This window comes from Pyrus communis, chromosome 6, assembly GCF_963583255.1.
Source record: "Pyrus communis chromosome 6, drPyrComm1.1, whole genome shotgun sequence".
Lineage (NCBI taxonomy): Eukaryota > Viridiplantae > Streptophyta > Magnoliopsida > Rosales > Rosaceae > Pyrus > Pyrus communis.
Genome location: NC_084808.1, coordinates 19,292,690 through 19,320,527, shown reverse-complemented (window position 1 = coordinate 19,320,527; position 27,838 = coordinate 19,292,690). Strand labels below are relative to the sequence as shown.

At 35.8% G+C, this 27,838-nt stretch overlaps 2 protein-coding genes and 1 pseudogene across 2 annotated transcripts; 1 reads left to right on the top strand and 2 right to left on the bottom strand.

Annotated features, from left to right (window-relative positions):
- Positions 1–240: 240 nt before the first annotated feature.
- On the top strand, positions 241–6,990 carry LOC137738263 (anaphase-promoting complex subunit 7-like). The gene is made up of 18 exons (XM_068477892.1): positions 241–372; positions 471–539; positions 623–673; positions 954–1,088; positions 1,210–1,272; positions 1,690–1,805; positions 2,423–2,507; positions 2,705–2,764; positions 3,159–3,204; positions 4,031–4,104; positions 4,718–4,768; positions 4,926–5,126; positions 5,201–5,245; positions 5,361–5,454; positions 5,604–5,749; positions 5,831–6,060; positions 6,351–6,411; positions 6,542–6,990. Exons 1-18 carry the CDS (start codon positions 304–306, stop codon positions 6,629–6,631), a joined length of 1,686 nt encoding a protein of 561 aa, XP_068333993.1. The 5' UTR covers positions 241–303; the 3' UTR covers positions 6,632–6,990.
- A 471-nt stretch (positions 6,991–7,461) lies between these two features.
- LOC137736176 (uncharacterized) lies at positions 7,462–12,872 on the bottom strand (annotated as a pseudogene).
- Positions 12,873–22,928: 10,056 nt separating this feature from the next.
- On the bottom strand, positions 22,929–23,559 carry LOC137738309 (monothiol glutaredoxin-S2-like). The gene has a single exon (XM_068477948.1). It carries the CDS (start codon positions 23,458–23,460, stop codon positions 23,152–23,154), a length of 309 nt encoding a protein of 102 aa, XP_068334049.1. The 5' UTR covers positions 23,461–23,559; the 3' UTR covers positions 22,929–23,151.
- Positions 23,560–27,838: the final 4,279 nt, after the last annotated feature.

The following is a 27,838-nucleotide window of genomic DNA, read 5'->3' as shown; positions in this document are numbered from 1 at the left end:
CTTTGAGTGAGAATCCTGACATCCTCAAATCACATCTGTTCATCATACATCGTACGATCAGAAATTATTATAAATTTTTTATTTAAAATTAAATATAAACAGTAGCTACAAAACTTACCGTACTATATCAATGAACATTAATGGAAAAAGGATTCGACTAAATTTGATCAGCTGGCATTACTCTTCTCATTGTACGAGACAGCGGGTTTTAGACTTCGCTCACAGACACTGACGGCAATCGTTCAATAAATCTCAGTATCGGAAGCAAAAACTTCCAAATTTTACTCACTTTCGCTCCCAGAAATGGAGGTCCCCAAGGATCAAATCGCCACTCTCATGGAGCACGGCCTCTACAACTCAGCTCAAATGCTCGTAATCTTTCTTCTCCTCTCCTGCTCCTCCAATTTCAAATTTTCTCTCCAGTTTCTTAATTTTCCGGCTATTGAAATGTTGTTTGTGTTTGGGTTTAGGGTTGTTTTCTTGTTTCGTCTCCGGCCGCTAATGCCGAAATCAATCCGCACGTTAAAGCTGAAAGCTTGGTCAGAATATTCAACTCCATGAGTCCATGTATTTCTCCCTCTTTTTATTTGTTGTTAATTGAATTGTGTATTTTTTCTTGCAGGTGCTTGTTGGTGATTCGTTGTATCGCGAAGGGGAGTTTCGCAGAGCAATTGTAAGAAAAAATCACACATTTTCCGCTTATTTCGTTTTGTAATGTACAAAGTAGTGATCTTGCACAAATGTAGTGGACTTAACACTCTTAGTGATTGCAACAAAGTTGGAAGGATTATATAACTTTTTACTGAGTTAGCTTAACCCATTAAGTGAAAATGTCAATTTAATACTTTCTCGTTATCTAACCAAAGCTGGATTTCTTTACTTTACGATTAATATGCTGCCGTGTTAATGATTTTTGGATGATTCTATATATTTGTTTTGTTTTTTGTTGACAGCATATGTATAAGCAAGCGTTGCAGCTTTGCAAGATGATTTCCAAGACAAATGCACCAGCTACTAGAAGCTCGTTGTCGTCAACTAGGTCGTCTTCTCCAAATTTGTTTAATATTTCAGGAATTAATGAGAATGAGGTAGGCCACTTTCACTTTCCAAATAGTTGTTTCTGTTTTCAGCTTATACCAAAGCATGATAGTGGTTCTTTTTTTTGTTTGGCGCTATTTATACAAAGTTCCCTTCTTTGCTACATGACAGGTGAAGTTCAAAATTGCATCCAGTCACTTTGCGCTCGGTGAGAATGGAACAGCCCTTTCCGAGGTACAGACATGCATGCTCAAATGTTTATGGGCAGGGAAATTTGCATATTATCTGTGTTAGTAACTTAGTATTGAGGACTGAGTATAAAGATCCTGACACGTCCATGTTAATTTTGTTCGTTTTGCTTGCCTCCTTGTCTTTCTTTTTATCTTCTCTATTTTTTTATTTTTTATTTTTTTTCCTATCTATTTCTCGTTAGTCCTATATATATTGTTAATTTGTTAACATAGTCACACGTCAGCTGGGTGCCTTGGGAATATGTAGCATATAAGCACAGGGCACCTTTTCTTTGTAAGCTGGTTTTGCAAGAAAAAATACTACCCATTGGTTTCTCATCAATATCAATAGGCACTTATATTTCTTATGTCACTTTTTGAACATTCTTCCTGGGGTCTGATGCACATATAAACTTTACAGATGGACAACATCCCAAGCAAATTCAGAAACTTGCAGATGAATCTCTTGATGGGAAAGCTGTATCGGTTTTCTAGACAGAATCGTTCTGCTGTTTCTTGTTTCAAAGAATGTCTAAGGTTTGTCAATCAAATTGTGATTCTCATGTTTCAGTTTGTATTTTTATTAATGCAGATAATTTGAGTCTCTTACTTGTTTAGTTAATAAAATCTTGTGATCGTTATGCTGCACTACTCTGAATCTCAAGAATTAGGCAGTTCTTTGTTTCTCTGATGTTAGCAATATCATTTTCTCATGGAAATTAATTTTTTAAGACTTGGATACTGTAATTGAAGTAATTAAAGGGTGGGAAGGTTGAGGTCAATTGCAAGATTATAAGTGTTTTGTTCTGCAACCCTTTAGGTACCTTGTTATATGCTTTCTTTTTCTGGTAGCTCCTATATTATAAAAGAAGGTTGCACCTTTACTTTAGAAATAGTCTTTGGATCCCTTGTTATATCGCTATGGATGTAAAAGTCTTTGGATTTCCATCTTCTGCTCCCCTAAGTTTAATTGGGCTATAGTGTATCCATTTCCATATGTTTTTATTCTCATGTAGATTGTTCCACGTGAATTCCTTTCCTGTTGCAACTCAGTTCGTAGATGTCTTCAAATGTATTAATGATTTCTGGTCTGCTAGCAGTCTTGACTTCATCTTGTTATATACATGCTGCTTCATTTTTGGCGCTTTCAACAGGCACTGCCCTTATGTCATGGAGGCTATTGTAGCTTTAGCAGAATTAGGAGTTGCTGCCAAAGACATTATTTCCTTGATTCCTCAGGTTTGTCCTGTAAAGTTTTTTCACAGTGAAGCTGTCTTTGTCTTATGCTGTATGTAGAAAAACAGAAATTATAGGGGGCCATATGAGACATAGAGCTCATGGGCCTATTGTTTTCTGATTACGTATGTAGTGAAGCTTTATAATTAGATGTCTATCCCAATGTTTCTTCAATTCTGCTTCTTGACTCTCAATTTCAGACTCCAAATAGAAGTGGGAGGGCTCCATTTGATCATTTTGACTCAAGCTGTTGGCTGCATGCAAGTAACAATTGGGAAAGCAGAGGTCGTTTATCATTAGCTATCATTTGGTCTATGTTTATTTATTTTATGCTATGTGCAGATGGCTTCATATCCACTTTGAGCCGTGACACTCATCGTGACAAATATTGTAATGTTGTTTGGATAGACTGATATTGCCAAAAGAGAGTAGTTGTCATAGTACCTAGGATGAAGTGTTTTGTTAGTCAGCCTATGTAGTTGGTTTGTCATGCATTAGAAAGAATACATGTGCATTGTGCAATTTAGCTTGCATAATTTTGTTCTTTCACAAGTTACAACTGAGCAGTTCTATGATGGGATGTACGTAATGGATTGAAAGGGGGAAAGCCTGATTACTCCAACAAAGTCGTTACATTTGTTTTTCTCTGTGCAGCGCTATGTTGAGGCTCAGTGTTGCGTTGCTTTGAATGATTACAGAGGTAGTGGGAATATTTTCTTCTCTACTCTTGGGTTTTTATTTGAATGTGTGTTTGTGGAAACTTGAGAACATATTCAATAAGTCTTTTGTCGTGATAAGGCTTGCTTCATCGTCAACACTGCATGCATTGACACTTCATTTTGTAAATTTATACAACTAATGGATGGTCATCATATTGCTCTGTCAACAACCCCTGTGCAAATGCCCCTTTTTCGGGCAAAGAAGTAAGGGGGATTTTGCATAGATAAAAATGGGGATTATTATGGTTAATGTCTTTGTTGTATATAGATTAGTTGTATTATGAAGAAAGTTGAGGTTTCACCATAAAACCAATTGGCAATATGGGGAGTAGCCCAACTTACTTATAAGCCCATGCAAGGCCTCTCTTCCCATCAATGTGGGACTCATTCTCAACACGCCTCCTCACGTGTGGCGAATTTTCAAGCCTAACTCGTGGACAACAAAACAGGGTGACATGGAGCGCATGTGGCCATTTGGCTTCACACGTTGGACAACCTACTCTGATACCATGAACAAAGTTGAGGTTCCACCATAAAACCAATTGGCAATATGGGGAGTAGCCTAACTTACTCATAAACCCATGCAAGGGCCCTCCTCCCATCAATGTGGGACTCATTCTCAACATATTACTTCTAGAATTCATATTGGATGATATCCTATAAGGAAGTAGAAAGTTGTTAGAAATTTGTTGCAGTTCGCATTATTTTATTTTACATCTTTTCCCGATCCTAGATGTAGTTTCATTATGTTATTAGTGGAAATTCTGCTTGCATTTACAGTCTATATATTTAACTTTGGCATTGCAGGTGGTCTGGAACTCTTTATGGATCTTTTACAATGTTTTCCTAATAATTTACACCTCTTACTTGAAGTTGCAAAGGTTAGAAGTAATTGTATGTGTGACTATTTGCACTTTTTACAATGACAATAATGGTGTAGTGTTGTCTACTGATTTTGCTTGATAATAAGCAAATATGTGCACTGATTGCTTATGATGGGAGGAGTAGGTTTCTGACAACCAAATCTCATCTGTATGTACCACGAGTATCTAGGTTCCTTGTTTACTTCTTTTAAGTTTCCATTCCAACTAGATATTTGCAGCTGCTCTCTGTTAGGTATAATTTACAATGAATGGCACTATTTACCAACCACCAAAATGCTAACCTCACTGCTAAAACAAAAAGGATAATTACAGTTTCATCCTTCTATAGAATTATCTATGAAAATCTTGCTGCTAATTTTTGGCTCGTGTTATGGGCATAAGTAACTTACAGAATTGTAATTACCCATGTATTTATTTTTATTTATTTCTGAAAATACAATGTTTGGCCTTATTAAGAAATACCTCAAATTTACGCTGAATGAATGCAAGGGGCGCTTTGATTCTGATTACTTGGGTTAAATTTCTTTTAATAGACTTAAATGTTGTCCTATGTTGTTTCTAATTAGGTTTTGATTTCTGCTTTTGTATATGTAAAAACTTGCATGGAAAGGTTGAAGCTATTATTGGGAAAAACGATGAGGCTATATTGAATTTTGAAAAGGTAATTTCTGGTCATTATGGTGATGCAAATGTCCGTCTCTCTCTCTCTCTCTCTCTCAGACACACACATGCCCTTGAGCATGCTTGCTCTTATGCCCTTAAATGAATGCATGTCATGCAAATACAAACTCACGTTTTGATGCTTCTATTCTTTGCAGGCTCGATCAATTGATCCATGTGTTGTAACATATATGGATGAGTATGCAATGCTTCTGAAGACAAAGTCTGACTTTCCGAAGCTCAATAAATTAGTGCATGATTTGCTTATTGCTGATTCTACAAGGCCAGAAGTATTTGTGGCCTTATCTGTACTTTGGGAAAGGAAAGATGAGAGAGGATCTTTATCCTATGTTGATAAGGTCTGTACTTTATGTTTGCTGTTTTAATTTACCTTATTTATATATCTCATAAGATTCTTATTTATTTGCATCAGAGTATACGAATCGATGAGAGGCACATCCCTGGTTATATAATGAAGGTACTGATATGATCTTATATATAATAAGCTGCAGCATCTGTGTTAAAAAATATCACCATATCTTTCTTCTTACCCTGTTCTCAATGAGGAAAAATGAATTCTTCCAAGCTTTCAGGGTAACCTGTTGTTATCAATGAAGCGAGCAGAAGCAGCTGTAGTTGCCTTCAGGGCAGCTCAAGAGTTGAGACCTGATATTCGTTCATATCAAGGTGGGACTTGTAAAGGAAAATACTCATGAGCATGACATGCATCTATTGTCGGCATTGAGTTTTTCATATTCGATTCAACCATTTTTTAAAAGAGAGAAATATGAAGTAATTGCAGAAACTTATGATTGGTAACTCAAATATGTTTTCAGGTTTGGTTCATTCATATTTAGTTCTCTCTAAAATTAAAGAGGCTTTATATGCTTCCAGGGAGGCTATGAAGGCTATGCCTCAATCTGCGAAGGCTTTAAAATTGGTCGGGGATGTACATGCGAGTAACCCTGGTGGTAGGGAGAAGGTAAACCCATAACAGATTATTTCAGCATGAGTTCAGAAGTCAAGTTGACGTACTTGTGAATTCAACCTAATCTTGAAACAGGCAAAAAAGTTCTATGAGTCAGCCCTTAGGCTGGAACCTGGTTACCTTGGAGCTGCATTAGCTCTAGCTGAGCTCCATGTTAATGAAGGCCGCAATGGGGATGCTGTGTCACTGCTAGAGCGATATCTGAAGGACTGGGCAGATGACTCTCTGCATGTGAAACTTGCTCAAGTATTTGCTGCAACAAATATGCTCCAAGAGGCGTTGTCGCATTATCAAGCTGCATTGAGGTTAAGTGTTATTTTGGATATCCAGAATCACTTTCTCACTGTTAGGACTTAAAAATGTGCATTCTCATTAATTATTTGCTTGCGTGTGCTTGTGTGTGGTGTGGAAAGTTTAGGTATCCCATAAATAGCAATTTAAGGTGGTTGTCCTGAATAATAATTGAGGTCGTTAAAGAAATTAAATTCCAACTATTAGTGGCATGGGATTATAACACACTTTTGATCTGTTGTGCAATTCTGTATGATCTTATGACTATAAAGTGCTCAATTTTATTTTCTGACATGAATTGCAGGATAAACCACCAGAATGAAGCTGCGAAAAAAGGTTTAGAGCGCCTAGAGAAACAGATGAAGGTCTGTCGTCCTGTGTATATAGCTTAAATGAGTGATTGGGTGTTTGGTTTAGATTGTTTAATATAATGATTTGCTCAACAATGGTGAGGCCATTCAGCAAGATGTAGTTTAAAAGTTGTACTTTGTGTAGGGGGTGGATCCAGATGCACCTGAAGAAGATGATGAAGAAAATGAGATCGGTGATGCTGATGCAGACCAAGAAGAGACTGAGCTTCTTTGAATTATGCTAACCACGAGTATTCTTACAGCTTCCATGACGAGACTCTAGTTGCAAAGAATGCCATCATTGGAAGTAGAGTGGGGGATTTTGCAATTCTGCAAGCAAACTGACCCCCTGGAAATGAAATTCTTAGATTTCCGTGTCACAACAGGCCACCAACGGAAGGCGTAAGGTCATGCAGCATATATTGGGAGAAGGAGAGAATATTCACCAGTTTCTGCGTAGTTACGATCTTTGCGACCAAGGCAATCCTCCTAATGGTGGCAACCTTGTCATCTCCATTTCTTTACCAATTTTGTTGTCTATAAGTGTAATTCATTATGATCTCTCATGTTACAATGCAACTTGTATAGAGTGGAGTCCATATTCTCGCCCTTTGTACTAACTGGATTTAGATGTTCTTGCAAACCTTCGTGCATACGGCTGCCCTAGTACAATGTCGTCTATACATAATTGTGTTATCTGTCATGAAAGTTGATTTTGACAAAGAACAAAAATTAGCTTCAGTAGTCATGAGACATCAGAATCAATGTTTTCTTCATGTGAACGTGGAAAAAGGCCACAAATGGTTCATATCAACACACATTTGAAGGTTCGGACCAAAACAAAAAGCACATGTTAAGGTGACGGATTCACTTATGTACACGGTAGAATAAGTCGGACTCTCCATACCGAGCTCCACAAGGCGCCCGACTGGTCTCATAACCAAGCAAAAGCGTTGTGGCTGGTATGGGTTTGGTTCAGTGCCATTGGAGGGCAGTTGGGATTTGTTGAACAGCTCCCTGCCCTCCGTTCATAAGATATTCAAGTCCGTTCTTTGTTTCTACAGACTAGAAAGGTTTCCTAGGAGTAGGTGCTCGGTTCTCCATAGACTGCAATCTTTGTTTGAGATGGAAAACTTCAACCTGCACGGCGACAAGTAGAGGATGTCGATGGTGGCTTACAAAATAAAGAACTAAACCGTTGACATATAGATTTTGTAAAGTTTAGAGGCAACTTAATTCAGTAGTTAGTGAAAATTTCATAGCTGTAGTTGGAATGACCTTGCTCGTTTTCCGGCAAGGACTCCTCTAGTTGAATGGAGCTCCTGCATTATATATTTAATCACCCCAAGTAGTTTGTCAGCAGCTTCCCGGCTGGCCAACGCAGCAGCTAACTGCCCTTGTAAAATTTCATTCTTTCTTATTAGTGTGGCCATCTTGGATTCATAATAGTGGTACATACTTGAAGGAGTTGATAGGGCCCCTAGTTTACTATCATTTTGTGGGACCATGACATCGTTGTTATCAGTTGAAAGCAATGTTCTAAAAATCCCCGCCTAGGTCCCGTCTAAGCGCTAGACAGTTGGCAACTGCCCCGATTAATGCCTAAGCGTTTGAAAATTAAGAAAGGGCGCCTAGACCCCCTAGGCACCCGCCTAACCCGCCCAGACCCACCTAGACACCTGCATAGGTTGTGACTCACTTAGACAGAAAATAGATAATTTTCATTTTGCATTTCATTTTTTCAATAAATTGTAAGATACTTGTTGAATACTTAAAGGAACACACATTATATACTTGTTCCCTATGTTTTCATTATGTTCCAGTAGCTCATAATATATATGTCATTCCATTTTGTAGTTTATGATGAAATCATTTATATTTTAAGTATAAACAGACACTTATTTACAAGAAATATAATAGATTTAATTAAATCCACCTAATCCGTCTAGGCGCCCACCTAGACCTCGCCTGGCTGCCTAGGCACTAGGCCCCAGCCCGCCGCCCGACTAACGTCTTGCATCTTTTAGAACCTTGGTTGAAAGGTTTCCAGTTCCATGATGGTGAGGTTTTGAATTTTCAAAATCATATTCAGAAAGCATCTCCTCCGAAAAGTGTCTTACATCCAAATATGTTAGTCTGGACTCCCGAATCAGATTGACTGTTTTTTTTTTCTCTGTTGCCTGAAATCAACATAATATAAAGTCATCAATCCTCAAACTATGTTACGTTAAATGACAAATGACTGGGCACAGGGAAACAGATTTTAAGGCGGTTCCCAGCAGCCATGCGGACATCCAAGGAACACCAAAGAACAACTTCTGAAGTTTAACAGTTGTGTGGTATTCTTCTTCGTCGTGGAATTGTTTCCTGAGGGAAACGTTGCCAATCAACAAGCAAGGACCCTGACAAAGATTTTCTTCCAGAACCATGTTGTTCATGCAAGATTTTGTCTGGTAACCGAATTAACTGAACGCAGGGAAGAACCATTACTCAGTTGACCGGCCAAGCCAGTGGATGATGAGCGTTTCCTGTGTAGCAAAGTCGCAGGGCCTTTGCAGGGAAAAGATCGACAACTCATGGATCATTCTTTTTTTTCCATGGTCAGTACTTCAACCTGTAACAAAAAAGTTGAGGTAATGAGGTTAAGTTTCCTGAGAATTCAACTGAAGTCAAAAACAGAAGGACGAGTTTCTAATAACCTGATTTGTTGGTTCCCTTCTGCATCCCCTAAAAGAAACAAGAAAATCCTTTTCCTTGTGTTGCACGAGCTCTAGGCTGAAACCCTGAACATATAACATAAGATTCGTGTTTAAAGTACCAGCCATTCTACGATATTTTAAAGGAAACCCTTGCTAAAACTACGCTATTCAAAGGAAAATAAGAAATCAACACCAATGAAAATTATGCCAAAGGTAAAAATCACCGTTGCAAACCTTATTGGCGGTGATTGAAGGAGGCGATGCAGTGGCCACTGACCACTCAAGCTTCAAAATATCAAAAATCAGAGTCTCAGCATGTCCTGGAAAGATTAAGGGAAAAACTGCCTTAAGGGCAAAATGCTTAGATATCAATGTTAACCAACAAGGTTCCAAGATTTTCAATTTTTATATTCGGATAAGTCAATACAAGGTGTTGGTGTTGCATCCTTTTTCAATGTTTCAAGCACTTACGAGGCATACGTTTTTTCCTGCTTCCACCCCCAACAATATATCATTTGGTTCCACATAGGACGCCACAGCAACCAGCTCTTTGAGATGGACGGAAACCTCGTTTCTTTATTCTTGACCATTCCAGCTGAGAAAAAAAGCCATGCCATTGGTAAACTTTACATTCTCATCCATAAGGAGATGAAATATTTGGTTGCATAATCCTGCAGTTTAAAAGATACAAGAATGAGAGAGAATTCACTCGCAGTTTCAAATTCCATCGAACACAAATGATTCAAAGTCTTGGATTTTGATGTGCCTCCAAATATAAAAAGAGTTTTATCATCATAAAGAGCTGCTACGTGGTTGGACCTCGCAGATGGTCCTGTTCCGCTGCACGTATATTAAGCTATAACAAAGTTGAGACAAAATCTCAGTCGAAAGGACAACGGTGTCTACCAAACAAAAATGGAGAGAGGTTCATTAGCAACCATGTGCAACGTAATATTTGTTGTAGGTGGTTCCATCAAAGAACAATATCATCAAAATCCCACAACTTGAGAAAAACCCACTCACGTGCAATGAAGGGGTAGCCAGGTCAACGACTTCAGATCAAACATATGCAAATCGTTCAATTTCCTCCTTTTAGCATCTTCACCCCCAAATAGGATTAATGAAGAGCTTGCCGTGACTACAGTGTGACCAGTGCGAGCAACCTGCCATGCGTGAGATATGTGGGGTGAGACTGTTTACCATTAACTTATCACTCCATTAAACAAAGGGAACCTTAACGAAAAGTTTTCGGTACTGTTCACTTTAATGAAAAACCATATTTTTATACTAAAAAGTCAATTATGGTACTATTCACTTTATCATTTATTTTGTCATTATCGTTAAAACTCAAAGTTTTCAAATCATTTTCATTAGTTTTCCTTTAAACGGAAGATTAGGCAACTAATTCACAATTCCTAAGCATGACATAACTTACACACATGGTAAGAAAGGTGTATATAATTCTAACAATCTAGCAATTAGTTACACTTATTGGTTCTCTATAGTTTTATTCAGATATGGAACCACCGGTTACCATGTCCGTTTAGCATCTTCAACTAAAAATTCGTTCTTCTAGTCCTATTCAAGTGTTTATGTTTTGTGTCTTGATGTTGTTCAGCAATTGTTTACTATAATAAACTATATTTGTCTCCTACTTGTACGCTGTGAAACATACATACAAATACAACCAACAAAGAAAGATATCCTATCTGTACATCATCTAGCAATTCATTCCCAGATTCACCACCAACCACTATCATTTTGTTCCCAAATACAGCAGCCGCATGCTGTTTGAGAAAAATTATAATTAAGGTTTAGCTTTCACCAACATCATCCCGCATTAACCAGATCAATGCACCATATGAACACAATCACAAGAATAAATAATAACAATGCACATTGAAGCTGGGTGTAGGCTTGTCCTGTTAGAGTATAGGTTTTGTGCTGTGATTCAATGGAGTTTGTATGAATTTCTGGAAGAAAGAAGAATGAAAGCTGTAGAGAGCATTTACAGTGATGAGTGCAAAACTGATTTCATTGCTTCCATTATTCTCTCTACAATGCAATCGGATATTGCAACTAAACCGCTCTCTCTCCTTTAACAGAAAGAAATGATCTCAACCCTCCATGTCATCTATCCTATGAGATAGTTACATGTGGCACACAATATCACGTACTTTAACTTATCTAGAGCATCCATTTGGAATATGATCCAAGAGCTCTGATTAAAACAAGCAAAATGGCTAAACCTATTTCTACTAATACTCTTACACACTAACACTCCCTTCTAAGTGTTTAGCAGAAATCACCCCCAAAGCTTTCCTCAAGTACTCAAATCGATCCCTTGCCAAGGCCTTTGTAAATATATCTGCAGTTTGCTCCTCAATGTTGCAATACACTAGATCAATCTCACCATTTTGCAATGCATCTCTGATGAAATGAAACCTTCTGTTGATATGCCTTGTCTTATGATGTGCCACTGGATTCTTCGAAATTGCTATGGCAAAGGTGTTATCACATAAAATATGAGTTGGCTTCACTTGTTCCTTACCAAAGTCTGATATAACAAACCTTAACCAAATGGCTTGTGCAGTTGCTTCTACATCACTTACATACTCTGCCTCTGCAATGGACAGTGCTACACTATTTTGCTTGATTGAGGCCCAAGAAAATGCTCCAGAACCAAAACTGAAAGCATAACCCGAAGTACTCTTCATGTCATCTTCACTCCCTGCACAGTCACAGTCACAGTCACAATAGCCAATAAGCACAACATCTTTTCTTTTTTCGTATGCAATTCCGTAGTCCACAGTTCCTTGGATATACCTCAACACCCTCTTTGCAGTTCCTATGTGCTTTCTGGTTGGATTATGCATGAATCTTGCTAGCAAACTTGCAGCAAACATAATGTCAGGTTTTGTAGCTGTTAGGTATAACAGAGTACCAACAATCTTTCAATAAAGACTTTCATAAGCCATCTTACTCCCATTAACTTTGCTTAACTTTTCATTTGCTGCAAGTGGAGTTGCAACAGGTTTGCAATCCTTTAATCTAAACTTCTCCAGCTAGGTCCTTGCACATTCCTTTTGATGCAGGAAGATGCAATCTTTTGTTTGAATTACTTTAAGCCCCAAGAAGTGATGCAACAGACCTAGATCCAACATCTCATATTTTATCATCATTTCTGATTTAAACTCATCCATCAATACACTAGAACTCCCTGTGTATATGATGTCATCCACATATAAGGAAATAATGAGAATTCCTACCTCAATTGCCTTAATGTAAAAAGAGTTGCCTCACTTGGACTTCTATGAAAGCCAACATTACAAAAATAAAAGTCAATCTCTTTAAACCAGGCCCTTGGTGCATGTTTCAAACCATATAAGCCTTCTTGAGCTTGTAAACCTTGTCCTCCTTACCTGCAATCACAAATCCAAGTGGCTGATCAACATACACTTCTTCATTTAGAACCCCATTCAAGAATGCAAATTTCACATCAAGTTGGAACAACTTCCACCCTTTTTGTGTAGCTAAACCAATTAGAGTTATAATGGTATCAAGTCTTGCCACAGGGGCAAATGTCTCATTGAAATCAATCGCAGGCTTTTGAGAATACCCATTTGCAACCAGTCTGGCCTTATTCTTTTGTACGGATCCATCTAGGTTCAATTTTGTCTTGTAGATCCACTTGACACCAACTACTGGTTTATCAAATGGTCTGTCAACAAGTTCCCAAGTGCAATTCTTCTCTATCGTAGCAATTTCTGCCTCCATTGCCTTCTGCCATTACTCATCTTTGGCTGCCTCCTCAAAACTTTCAGGCTCAACTATACACAGATTTCATTTGCATACACTTCTGTCAAACTCTTGAATTTCAGTGGAGTGTGATCATATTGTTGGGGACCTGTGCTATTCTGCATTGGGACCAATCTTGAACCATTTTCAATTGATTCGCAAGTTTCAGATGCTGGTGGTGAATATTTGAGCTCTCAATTTTCCAATTTTCTTATTGAGCATGGCATCAATCATCAACTAAGTTGTTCTCACACCCCAAAACAAAATGGTTGTTCTGAGAGCAAACACAGACACTTAGTTGAGACAACAAAGACCTTATTGACAATATCTCAAGTTCCTCATATCTATTGAGATCATGCATTTGCTACTGCAATTTATCTGATCAACAGAATGCATGCTGCATCCAAGGCTTCTTCATGGGAATTGTTGTTCAACAAATCACTTCTTATCAGACTCTGAAAATATTTTGCTGCAGTTGTTTTCCTTGGTTGCAACCCTATTCTCAATCCAAGTTGGATCCTAAAAGCAAACAATGTGTTTTTCTGGGTTACAGTTTTAATCGCAAGGGTTACAAATGTCTAGATCTCAGCTCACACAAGATCTATGTTTCCAGACATGTTATCTTCGATGAATCAAGCTTTCCTTTTCACAAGCAATTTCCTACAACAAGTTCAACATCAACCTCATCCAATATCTCTTTGAGTCATTCTATTCCATTTCAATTGACATTTTCTACAAGCAAATTCACACCTGTTCATGTATCATCAAGTGTCTCCACACTTAAGAGAATACTCAAGTCTCTCCATATGAGCATATTCAAGTATCTCTAGCCTTTCCAACCAGTGCATATCCACCACCTCAAAATCCTACCATCAACATTCATCCAATGCAAACCAGATCAAAATCTAGTATCTACAAGCCTAAACCTTTAACTACAACAAAGCACCCTTTACCTTTTCACCTTTCTCATAATTATGTTCCTACTACTTATCTTCAAGCCTCCAAATATCCACACTAGGTTAAAGCTATGCAAGATGAGTTCCTTGCACTGAAACAAACTGGCACCTGGTTTTTGGTTCCTAAATCTCATTCTACCAATATAGTAGGCTACAAGTGGGTATTCAGGATCAAGAGGAAACCTAATGGTACTATTGACAGGTACAAGGCACATCTAGTTGCCAAAGGTTTTCACCATCAAACAGGTTTAAGTTACACTGAGACATTTAGTTCAGTTGCTAAACCTGTCACAATTTGAATTCTTCTCACTTTGGCAGCACAATATAACTGGTTTCTCAATCAACTGGATGTAAGCAATGCATTTTTGCATGGTAATCTCACTGAGCATGTGTTTATGCAACAGCCACCTGCCTTGAAGACCCTATTCATCATACTCATATCTGTCATCTCCACAAGTCATTCTATGGCCTAAAACAAGCTCCCAAGGCTTGGTATGAGAAACTTCATTGAGCCTTAACATATATGGGATTCACTGGTTCTCAATCTGATCACTTTTTATTTGTCAAAATAGATCCAATGGTGTTTATCTTGGTTTATGTTGATGACATCATTGTCACTAGACCCTCACCTCCAACTTGCAAACATGTAATAGCTCAGTTCTATGTTTCCCATCAAGGATTTAGGTGCTCTACATTACTTTCTTGGTATTAAGGTGAAAAGATCATCTAAGGGCATATACGTTTCTCAAACCAAATGCATATTGGATCTGTTGAAGAAAGCACATATGGATGGAGCAAAACCTTGTGTCACTCATTTGTGTACTTCTAAATTGGACTACACATCTCCCTTACTAGAGAATCCTGCAGAATAAAGATCTGTAGTGAGAGCTCTTCAATACTTAACCTAGACAAGACTCGATCTTTCCATTTTGTGAATCTTGTTTGTCAATTCATGCATAGTCCTCGGCAATCTCACTATCAAGCAGTGAAAAGAATCTTCAAGTATCTTAAGGGCTCTATTGATATGGGATTGTGGTTTTCAAAAAGTTCATCCACTTCATTAATTATAGCAGTTTCCGATGCTAATTGGGCAGGATGCTCAATTGATAGAAAGTCTCCTAGAGGTTTCTGCATCTTTCTAGGCTCATCCATTATTAGTTAGAATGCCAAAAAGCAACCCACTAATGCTCGCTCGTCCACTGAGGCTGAGTATCGATCACTTGCCAACATAGCTGCAGAAATCACTTGGATCTACAAATTGTTGGTTGATATTGGCTACAAAACTAATTTTATTCCTCAACTCTAGTGTGACAATGTTTCAGCTATCTCTTTGGCCAATAATCCGTTGTTTCATGCTCATACCAAGCACGTTGAGATTAACTACCACAACATTCGAGAAAAGGTTTTGGCCAAAGAAATCTTTGTTCATTATGTTTACACACAGGATCAGCTAGCAGATATTTGTACTAAAGCTTTCTCTAAGGATAGATTTCAACTTCTACAATCCAAACTCTCACTTAGCAATCATCAGCTCAGTTTGAGGGGGGATATTGAGGGTAATTGTGTAAATGATTCAATTGGATAATACTTAGAGTTAGTTAGATATTTGTTTGTTTGTTGAGGTATGTAGTTTGTTAGTTAAAGAGTAAATGGTAGTGGCATGTGTAAATGAGTTGTATATATACAACAATCTTGTAATCTTACCAAACAGTCCTGTAGTGCATCATACGAAATTACGTTTTGTTTTTCATTGAAAAATGAAAATCACATGAAGTATTTGAAGATTGTTGTCACTGTAGAAAAACTAAAAATTAAATTACGAAATTATGCATATTTTTTCTGTTCATGTGCATGTCCCGGGGGTTGTCGTGGGACTTGCAAATGTCAGCTCAAAAGATCAAATCTATGTTTTGCCTCCACGTTTCGATTCGTAGTGTGCTGCATCTGTGGTTTGAACAAATATATATAATCTCTCAAATTTTTATATTGAGGTATTTGTTGGTTTACTCTGAACTTGTATAGAACTACTTATATTCTATTGAACTTTAATTTTAGTCAATTACTTTCCAGAACTTTTATAATAGGCTAATTTCCTCCCTTAACTTTAACTTTAGCCGATTACCCCCCTAGAATTTTATAAATAGCCAATTTTCCCTTAGTGTTTAGATTTTAAAATTTTTCATCCAATTTTCATATATCCAATTTTTCATTCTTTTTGCACATCATATAGTTGTTGTCACATCCCGGCCCGGGCGGGATCACTTCCCAGGCCCGCTCCACCACCGTAGCACGATATTGTTCGCTTTGGGCTTACCATTCCCTCACGGTTTTGTTTTTGGGAACTCACGAGCAACTTCCCAGTGGGTCACCTATCATGGGATTGCTCTAGCCCCCTTCTCGCTTAACTTCAGAGTTTCTACAGAACCCGAAGCCAGTGAGCTCCCAAAAGGCCTCGTGCTAGGTAGAGATGAGAATATACATATAAGGATCACTCCCCTGGGCGATGTGGGATAAAACAGTTGTCATGTGTTGTCTGCATTATCAAAATAGATGAAATTTTTTAAAAGTCTACCGTTAGGGAGAGAATTGGCTATTTATAAAAGTTGGGGGGGGGGGTGTTTGGAGAGGGAGGGAGAATAATTGGCTAAAATTAAAGTTTAATGGAAATTTGGCTAATTATAAAAGTTCAAAGAAGTAATCGGCTAAAATTAAAGTTCAGAGAAAAATTGACAACTCTATATAAATTTGGGGGCAAATTGACAAATATGCCTTTTATATTTAGAAGAAAAAAAAAATTCTTACGAGTACACAATTAAAATTTTAGAGTGTCAATTATAGGTTTTTATTATAAGGTAATTTCACTACTACAAAATTGGCTTAATGTGTTGGAGAGTGGTGGTGGTTTTATACCATTATGGTCGGATAAAATTTTTTCAAATAACAAAGTACTATTCTAGCTTATATCCGACATCAGTGCACTACTTTCTGACAAGAATAATGAAGCGGGCCTTTAACTCCACCAGATTTAGTTTTTATATATGTTTAATCAATTCTGGCAGCTATATCCGACATGAGTAAGTAATGTGTCATATTACATTATATTATTTTCAAATTTTTAATACTAACTCTAGTGGTTATATCCAACACAAATGTTTTCAAATTTTTTGTACTAACGTTGTCGGTTATATTCGACACAATTATTATTATTTTTTTTTAAAACCTAGCAAATTTTGGGAGCGAATTTTGGGCGGGATATTTCCCACCATTCTGTATGTTGAAAAGTGTGCTATCAGTTCTAACCAACGACAATAGGAAAGTGTGTCGAACAAATTTTTATATTGTTGTCAGTTTTAACCAACAGTACTACTAATTCTACATAATAAAACCCCTCTCCCTCTTTTTTGCACCGTTGCCTTCTCCCTTCCCCAGTTTCTTCTTGTTCCCGCTACATTCCTTCTCCTCTCCTCCTTCTTTCCTTCTCCTTCTCTTTCTCTTCTCCCCTTCTCCTCTCTCATTTTCCCTTTCTTCTTTTCTCCCCTTCTCCTTCATTTCCCTTTCATTTCCCCCTTCTTCTTTCTAGCATCTCTTTCTTCTTTTCTCCCCTTTCTTCTTTTCATTTCATCTTCTTACCATGATTTTTTTTATCCAGTTCCTCCATCACTCTCTCCATGACAATCGCCAATCTCATCTCCCCGTCTTCTCTCTCTAGTACAACAACACATGATTTACACCAAACACCATAAATGTCTCTCTTTCCTGCTCCTGTTTTTCTATTGTATGTAAGGGATTTTGCTTATCTAAGGTAATTAGTGAGGGATTTTGTTTCAACTTTTTCAAGTTAACTAAAAATTTGTAGTTCCCTAATTTTATTATGGTTTTGTAGTTTTTGTTCAATTCAATCTATTTTTATGACTAATTTGCTAATTATCAAATTTCTCATACATTGTTCTATTTAAACCACATTTAATTTATCTAATTTGTTAATATTTAGTGATGTTTTTTGCATCAATTGTTGTTGAAATTTTGTTAATTCATGTTTTCTCATGTGATGGACTGTTTTTCTGCAGTGAAGAGCACTAAAAGAAAAAGAGGAAAAGAGAAGGGGGGAAGGGGGAAAAGAGAAAGGTAGCACCGACAGAAGAAGGGGAATTTTGTTGTCTAAACACTTTGTGTAATGAGATATATTGTTGAAGAACATTACCAATGGAAGCATTTATGTCAGATATGGATTTTATTTATTTATTTTTTTTTTTAAATGAGCATGGGTGTCGGATAAATGAGGATTTTTTTTTTATTCAAAACATAAATTTGGTTTATATACTTTTATATTTTATGTCAGTTATATGCATTGTACTAAAAATCCCCGCCTAGGCGCTAAGCGGTTGGCCACTATCCCGATTAATGCCTAGATGTTTAAAAATTAAGAAATGGCGACTAGACCTACTAAGGCACCCGCCTAGTCCGTCCAGACCTGCCTAGACACCCGCCTATGTTTCGATTCACTTAGACAGAAAATAGATAATTTTCATTTTACATTTTATTTTTTCAATAAATTGTAAGAGACTTGTTGAATACTTAAAGGAACACACATTGTATACTTGTTCCCCATGTTTTCATTATGTTCCAATAGCTCATAATATGTCATTCCATTTTGTAGTTTATGATGAAATCATATATATTTTAAGTATAAACAGACACTTATTTACACGAAATATAATAGATTTAATTAAATTCGTCTAGTCCTCCTAGGCGCCCGCCTAGCAGCTTAGGCGCTTGGCCCTAACTCATTGCCCGACTAATACCTAGCGTCTTTTAAAACCTTGGTTATATGTGATAGCATCGTCTTTATGCCCGTAAGGATTTCTCACCAACTAATGTCGCCTATAACCGACGGGAGTATTAATGTCACTTGTATCTGACACTATTTTCTTAGTGGATTGAGAGTCCTATCCGACAGCAAAAGCCTTTTCGTGACACAAGCAATGATGTCGGTTCTTTTATTCGGCACTTGTTAGATTTTTTGCTAATATCCGACATAAATAGGCTTTTCTTGTCATTTGTTAGAATGACACTATTGGGTACTTTTGTAGTAGTGTTTAGCCAAAGATCAATAAAAAATTTACCATTTAGCTATATATCAGTGACATATTTTTGTTTAGGACTTAATCAATGATATATTTTTATTAATTAGTTATAGGTCAATGATAAATGCTACATGGGCTTTAATGCATTATCAATAGTTAGAATTTTACCCTTCTCTCGTTCTTTCTCTTGTTTTTTTTTTTTTCAAAACAATTGTGATTACATGTTGCTCGGCCCTTCTCCTCCACCCCACAACCAATTGCCAACTAGATCTACGAAATATGCAGTCAAGCTGTCCACATGCGCTCTGTCTTCCCCTGCCAGGACACCACTTGGATCTCTCTCATCCTTCTCTCACTCCCAATCTAGCAACTTGTTCTTGGTGGGACTCTTCGATGACGACACACCACTGCCACCACCTACAAGAGAAAAAGACCCGAAATCAAACCCAAAAAGCTCTGATTTCAATACATATGCCTTGTTACCACCATCTTTCACTTGCAAGGCCTTCTCGTTGAGCCCAAAACAGGTAAAGACGTGATGAGGATCTGCGAGGGATGAATTTTATGGGTTTTGATGTTTTCTTCTTTTGGGTTTGAAATCATTTTGCGTTTTGATTAATTTGATGGGTTCTATCTCCTTTTGTTCTATGATATGAAATTTATAGTTTTTTTTTAGTAAGTAATTTTATGGGTCGAGAGAGACTCCATGAAATGTGGAAATGATGACTGGAAGAGAACGAAGAAACGGACACTGCAATGCAGCATCTGAATAGAATTGTAAAAACAGAACTAAGAAACATACACTGCATTGCAGTGTCTAAATCAAAATTTAAAAAAAAAATGAAAAATGAAAACAGAACCATGAAACAAATATTGCATTGTAGTTTCTCAACCAAAATGTAAAAATAAAATAAAATAAAATATTTAAAAAAAATAAAGAACTAGGAAACGGACACTGCATTACAGTGTTTGAATCAAAATGTAAAAAAGTTATAAAAAAAAAAAAAAAAAAAAAAAAAACTAAGAAACAGGCACTACATTGTAGTTTCTGAATCAAAATGTAAAAAAAGTAAAACATAATAGGTAAACAGACATTGCATTGCAGTGTCTGAATCAAAACATAGAAATTAATAGTCACTCAAAGAATGAAGTATAGAAGGCGTGTGAGTAATGAAAAAAATGGGAACCAGGAAATTGACACTGCAATGTAGCGTCTGAATCCAAGTGTAAAAAACAGAATCAGACGCTGTGTCGTAATATCTAATCTGTATTGGCCTCTTCCAAAATATGAAAAATATGAGTAACGGGGCGTCAGTTGAAGTGGGTGCCAGCTGTGATGATAAATTCTGTAATTTTTATTTATGTTAAATGCATTTAAGTGTCACAATACATGATTGACCTATTTATAAAAAGTCAATCATGGTACTATTCACTTTATTCTTTATTTTGTCATTATCATTAAAACTTAATGTTTTCAAGTCCTTTTTATTAGTTTTCCTTTATTATATTATTATATTATTGAAACTTTAATGAAAAACTCTCGGTACTATTCATTTTAACGAAAAACCATATTTTTACACTAAAAAGTCAATCCTGATACTATTCACTTTACTTTTTATTTTGTCCTTATCATTAAAACTTAAAGTTTTCAAGTCATTTTCATTAGTTTTCTTTTGTTATATTTGTTTTAAATATTTTATAAATATTTAATTCACTTAAATATCATGGATATTTAAGCCATTTCCTACGATGACATATAAGGTTAAAAATACAAATTTTATTGGGAATCTAGAGAAAATTTTGGGCTTAAACAGAATTTCTCAATATAGCTATTACATGGGGAAGAGAAACATTGGTTGGGGCTACAACCCAACCGAGCCGAGACTAGACCCATCTTTGCTCATATCAAGTATTTACCTCACAAATCGACTACGTACAAAATAACTGGATAAGCGTACTTCGATTCATTGCAATTAGACACTACACAAATACATAGTCGTCACAACTAGACACTACACACAAACCCATAATTTCCATGAAATCGCTAGCAACATTCCAACTCTAGCTACCATGGTAATAGTAACTTTATGGAGTAACCATAACCATAATATCACTATTCTATTAAACTATCCTGGTTAGCTTAAAACTAAAACGACAGAATTTGGGGACATAAACTTCTTAAGGTCCCCAAGAAAACAGTGAAATGCCTTGATTTGCATGTGGTGTGGAGATCATTTGTCGTATCAAACTTTGGAATTACTCCAAAACCAAACACGTTTGAATACCTACTATACTGACAACTTTTCCAATTTTTTCCGTTTGGCCCATTTCATGGGGTTTTTTTTTATTTTTTATTTTTTTTTATTTCACCTTGACAAAGAAGATAGCATGATAATTTTTTCATTTATAAGCTGAATTTTTTTTATTCAAATCACTTAAATGACGAATTTGATACAAAATTATTATAACTTCCCATTGTGTGTCTAAATTAATTAAAATAATTCACTATTCTTAATATAAACTAACAAGGGCCACACACCCTGTATGTGAGAGTATATGTGAGAAATACATATATATATATATATATATAATTTTTTTTACTAGAGTGATGATTTGTTTTTAACGGGTTGGAAGTTATGGAGAAGAGAGAGAAAAACTGTGGTATTACTTGGCTTTGAGGGAGAGGAAAAAAAAAAGCAAATTGTTTTGTGTTTGATTTAATATATTGCCTTTTTTTTTTTTTTTTGGTTTTTTTTAATAAGGTTAGAATGGAATTTTCACATTTTTTTGGTTGACAAATAATGTTCTATTATAGTATTTTCACCCTTGTTAAATTGACATGGCTAGATCCCAAACACACCTCCACCCATTTTTGGGTCCCCAAGGCTCACCAGTCATGGATGGCGCCATGTCAATTCTTAGTCTAAACCCAAATCTATTACACTTACGTCAGCTAAACGTGCCCACCTAAGAGAGTGGCATGATAGAAACTGACGCTTGGAGCCCGTCACAATGGTTGACTGGGCTTCCAACGGTTACTTCAACGGTCACTAGCCACATGGCCACATCGCAGACATCCATTTCAAACTCTCACTTTAATCCTACGGTTCTTACTATTTTCCGTCATAATAATATTTTAAAATCCAGAAAAAAAAAAGAGAAAAAATGAAAAAAAAAAAAAAAAAAAAAAAGTATTCTAACGGTTACTCGTAAATTTTGTATGTAAATACTAAAAAAAAAAATTTTGCTCTTCCCACACCAAATTCTAGACAATCTTTTATTTTCTACATTCTTATTTCATTGTCTATTCCTATTTTGCTTGTGCTTACAAAAATGACATTTCCCGTCGAAGGTGGAGTCGAAGCCGAAATCGCATGGTCGACTGCCGAAGATGTTTTCTTGTGTGAGCGTTGGAAATCCGTTACCCATTGTCCAGTTACGGGCAATGAGCAGAGGTGTCCTAATCTGTGGAAGAAAATTTATGAGATTATGTCGGTAATCAGGACACTAATCATGAGGAACAGTAACAGTCATGTCAGTTACTATTCATAATGAGTGGAAGTGAACAGTAACAGCCATGAAAATTTACCATTTAAGTAAATAGTAACTGAAATAAGTCTAGTGCTCGATGTAAATCAACCAAAATAGATGGAAATGCTTTTAATAGGTAGTATAGATATGTTGTATTACAAAAATAATTAAAAATAGCATGAGGGCTGAGGGCTACAGATGCCCAAATCGTATAATCCTCAGTAGAGAGGAGAGTAAAGAGGAACCATGGCGAGTTCCCAATTCAATAAAGCTGAGAATTCTGCTGTAATTCGCTCCCTCCAAACTTATTTTTTCACCCATATATGATGCATTTCATTCTGACCCATATCATTTCTCACGCGTAAAAGTAAACTTGTATAGATAAGATATTTCACGCATGCCATGCATATATTGAGCATGCATAACTAGGAATCTCAAGTCTTACAGTACGAGGATTAATGAAAGTAAGATTTTATTATCATAATAACCAGAACAAGAAACATAGCGTATTACAAAAAAGCTAGAGTACATCATAAGTTAATAACCTTATTGAAAACTCTTACATGCTCTATATATGCTATATATTTATTATATAATCCGACTCCGACATTTCTTTTTGTTTAGTAATATATCAAGCATGCATAACTAGGAATCTTAAGCTCCTGTTATGTAAGTTAATTAGCTAAATCAAACCCATAATGCTCCGACGCGCATAAGCATGGGGATTAAGGAGCGCTTAAGATGAAGACTCATGACCTCATTGGCTCCACCCACAAGTTCACCGCCAATGAACACAGCAGGCACAGTAGGGTTGCATCCCAGCCTAGAGAGAGCTTGCTCTATCTCCCTCCCTCTTTGCATCTCATCAAGCTCATACACTGCTGGGTTCACCCCAAAGTCACAAAGCAGGGTTTTGATCGAGTGAGATATGCAGCACGAGCTCTTGCTGAAGATTACCACTGGTCTCTCGGATGCCATCTTTGTTACCGCCTCCATTGCTGATCAAAATGCAGCTAGTAGTACTTTTCAAAAGTGTAAGATGAAGGTTAGGGTTTAGGAGAGCAAATGGGAACTGAAGTGAAATGTGTCGAAATTTTTTTTGAAGTTGGATGTTGTGAGTATTTGGGGAGGGATGGAAGGGTTTATATAGGGTAGGGACATGGGAGATGAGTGGATTGGCATTGTTGGCTTTAGATAGCTAGAAATTAAAGGGCTCTTTCATTTGATAGTGAAGGAAAATAGGAATGTTCCCACAGATATTTAATTAGGCCATGCGATTCAAATGTTGCAAATTATAGCTAAGAGGATGAAAGTTGCATGCACAAAAATTAACCGAATCTTTTTGCATACGGAAATTCTAGAGACGTGTAATTAATTTGTACGGCTTCACATTCTTATCTTGTTCCATATATATGCCTATTGCCTAAACACGCACCTTTGCTGTATCCATTTTTCATTTCTTTCTCTTGTTCTAGATTGATTATTTACATATCTGTTGTTAGGGTTTTCTTTTTGGGAAGGTAACACCATATGACATGTTAACACAAAGACGCACTCATTTCTGTATGCTCTACTTTTTCTGCCCATAGAAAAGGCTATGGTACTCGGTGAGTTGATGATCAACGGCACACTACAACAAAGGGTTTGTTGTATTTGATCTGCCGTATCTATCCTTGAGAGCATCTGCTGAGTTGGATAAACTAGTTGGTTTTATCCATTTGGGACCTCCTTTTTTGCATTTGGATTCGCATCCAATTCATGAAAATGATACAGAAAGCCAAGTGAAAGAAAAATACATGCCCACAAGAATTATACATTTGCAGTGTTCATACGTACATGTCAAAACTACTTACAACTCAAAAAACTTATCAAGTACTAATGCATAATTAATTAGGTCCCCCACAAAGAAGCCTAATACATAGTGGCCTCGTTTGGCAACTTGGACTATACTGACTATTTCAGTCGGATAGGATAAATATTCGTTGGCTAGTACTGACTAAATTAGTAGCAATATTGGACTAATGACCGTATTAAGAGGATCAATTATATTTTTTTAATTACTTGTTAATAATATTTTTGGAATGATAATTCAAATTTAAAAATATATATATTCAACAAAAAAAAATTCACAAAATTAAAAAATTAAAAAAAAAAAAAAAACCAAAACAAAAGAAACCCAGAGAGACGAACACGGAAGACGAAGTGCTCAAAGGTTCGGGATCCTTTTGAAACCCATACCAAAATTATAATCACAAACTGATCCATCAAATAGAAAAAATAACAAATTATCGAGAATCACAGATCCATCAAATAGAGAAAAAAAAAATTTCACAAACTAAAAGATACAAGACATGGAGAGAAAAAGAGGGGAAAAAATGGAAAATTGCAGGAAGAGGAAGACAATGAAGATGAAATGAGAAAACACCCATGAGGAAGATGATGCAATCAGGTGTGAGCGGGAGTGGTTATGCTGATTTAGGTCTAAATCTCTAGCAACAGAGGTGAGACGACGAAGCAGATGCAAGAGGGGTGCAAACCGTGTTTTTTAGTTTTGAGGCCAACTAATTATACCGAGCTTTTTGAGCATACTAACTAGCGAGTATGAGGCGTACTAATCAATTTGGACCGTATTCGTTAATACGATGACTATTTAGTGTATAAATCTCGCCTCTGCATTATTTATTCTATCCAATACTTAATCCGATGTGCCAAATGAGGCCATTGGGTTTCATTGCATTTTGAAATGTCAAAATAAATTTGCGACCTAAACTAAAATTTTAGTTAACCAATCATTCTCCTCTCTCTTTCAACCGACGATGATACACGGTGGGGCATGTCCTAAATCCAAAAACACGCTGCCGTACATGGAAGAAGACAAAGCGATATGCCATTAGGTCCTACCTTGGTCCTAAATGTTATCTTCTATATATATCTTTCCATGTCAAAGTGATGTAGATAGCTGCTTTTGGCTTACCCTATTTGTTATTTTCTTGCCTATGTTCCAAGAAATTAATAATAGGGTGCTTTAGATTTTAGCTCTTACAATTCATTATTTCTTGATAAAAACTCATATATCTTTAAAGATCTAGTTTAAGCCCAAATTTAAATTTTGCAAACATATAGGAACACTATTGACCTATTAATGCAATTTATTTACACTCATGCCACTCATACTTTATGGTCCCTTTTTCAAATTCCTAAATTTATGCCAAATTAAAAGTAGTAGAAAAAGTGAAATAAAATGAAAAAAGTGTTTGCATTAACCGTATCTATGTTAAACTAGAAAAGTGGTTTTTTTTTTTTTTTTTTTATGATATATTTTGTAGCAATTTTATCCATATTAATTGGCAAGTAAATTAGTTTGTTCCAATTATTTTTTAAAAAATACTGCACCTATATTATATATTTTGAATCAAATAACTTTCCTCTAATTTGTAGGTAAATTATTTTCTATGTATTGTTATATGTGTTAGACACGTTTTGTTGTTGTATAAACATGAGTGGAACATAATATTGTTGATTTTATACATCAAACTGCATTTCTCTTGTTATAGGTAAATTATTTTCCAATACAAGTACTAATGTTAGGCAAGTTTTTATGTTGGTACATCCAATATTTTGTATCATTGTAAAGAAAGATATTACATTACACCCATGGTATAATTGTTGTAGGTAAATTATTGGAAATTAATTTGTAGTTAGGTAATGAACATTTTGCATCATTGGAAATGAACATTTCAAAGAGTAGGGTAGGTAAATTAATTTGTTCTAATTATATAAAAAAAAATTACACGAGACCTAGTTATATTTAATTTTTCCAATTATTAAAAAAATTTATGCTACACCCAACCAAATAACATTTCTCTAACTTGTAGGTAAATTATTTTCCATGTATTGTTAGATATGTTAGGCACGTGTTATTGTTATATAAACATGGGTGTAACATAATATTTTTAATATTATGCATCGAACTACATTCCTTCTTAATATAGGTAAATTATTTTCCATGTAATTAGTACATATGTTACACACGTTTTGTTGTTGGTATAAATATTATTTTGCATCATTGTAAAAAAGAGATTATATTACACCCATGGTATAATTGTTGTAGGTAAATTAATGTGCATGTAGATAATGAAATACAATATTCTAATATATTAATAAAAAGGGATAGATTCAAAAGTATTCAAGAGTAGGGTGAAAAAACTAAATCGAATAGTTTTATGAAAATTCAAAACCTTTCTAAAAAATTAATATGCAATAAATTTTTAACCTTAATGTCTATTTTTTTTCTTGTTGCAAAATCATTTACTATTTCCTTACAATTAATTCTCTATATCAAGTATGTAATAGGGGTATTTTAGACATGTGAAAAATGTAAAATGTGTGAATTAATATGAAGCTAATGAATTTGCTTATATGGATCCTAGTCATTGAGTTTTCTTTAAGTAAAAAAGTTATGTAGGGTTTTATATGAAGAAAATTGAGTTTGAATGGCTAAAATCATATTTTCATTTAATAAATATCTAGTCTGGACCGCGCATGCATAAACAACGTTTTTGAAAGGTCGATCGACATGATGATATATTGATCAATCATCTCTAGAAGAATGATTCCCATCAAATGGAAAGGTCCGGACCCTTCACTTTCTTTTGATCGACTTTCCATCACTACTTCGAATCTTGATCATGCAAATTGATGGTAACGTCTCTTAGCTATACGTAATTTATACTACTCATTTCATATATATGTATATATATAGGTACTATAATTCTTTATTAATTCCATATGTAGATCATATCTGTCACATATATATAGGTATTATAATTCTTTATGCCATATGTATATCATATCTGTGATTTCAGGTCTCATTTCATATTCTCATGTGTATGTCGTGACCTGTATAAAGCCTGTGACAGAATACTTTATTAAGGAACAATGGCCTATTGGCCTTCTCTACATGGCGCAATATTGGCCAATTGGGAGCTAGCCAAGGGTCATCTTTGCAAGAGTCATATTGTAGGTTTCCTTGACCGTACTCTCTCGTACTTATTACAGCATGTATATGCAATCATGCATGGCTATTTTTGATCTCGTACATATGCATGCATGTCTTTCATATAATCATATATAACATATATCAGTCATTCTACTGCGGATAAAATATTCATGATCACGTAAGTTTGCAGTATTCAAACGATATATTAACTTCATGTCAACGATATGAACACATTTAAATATGTTGTTAACCACAATATAGAAAAACTTTTATATATATATATATATATATATATATATATATATATATATATATATATATTTAAGCACATGTTAACTGCAATCTAGAGTAAGAGGTCTTATATATACAGAAGTA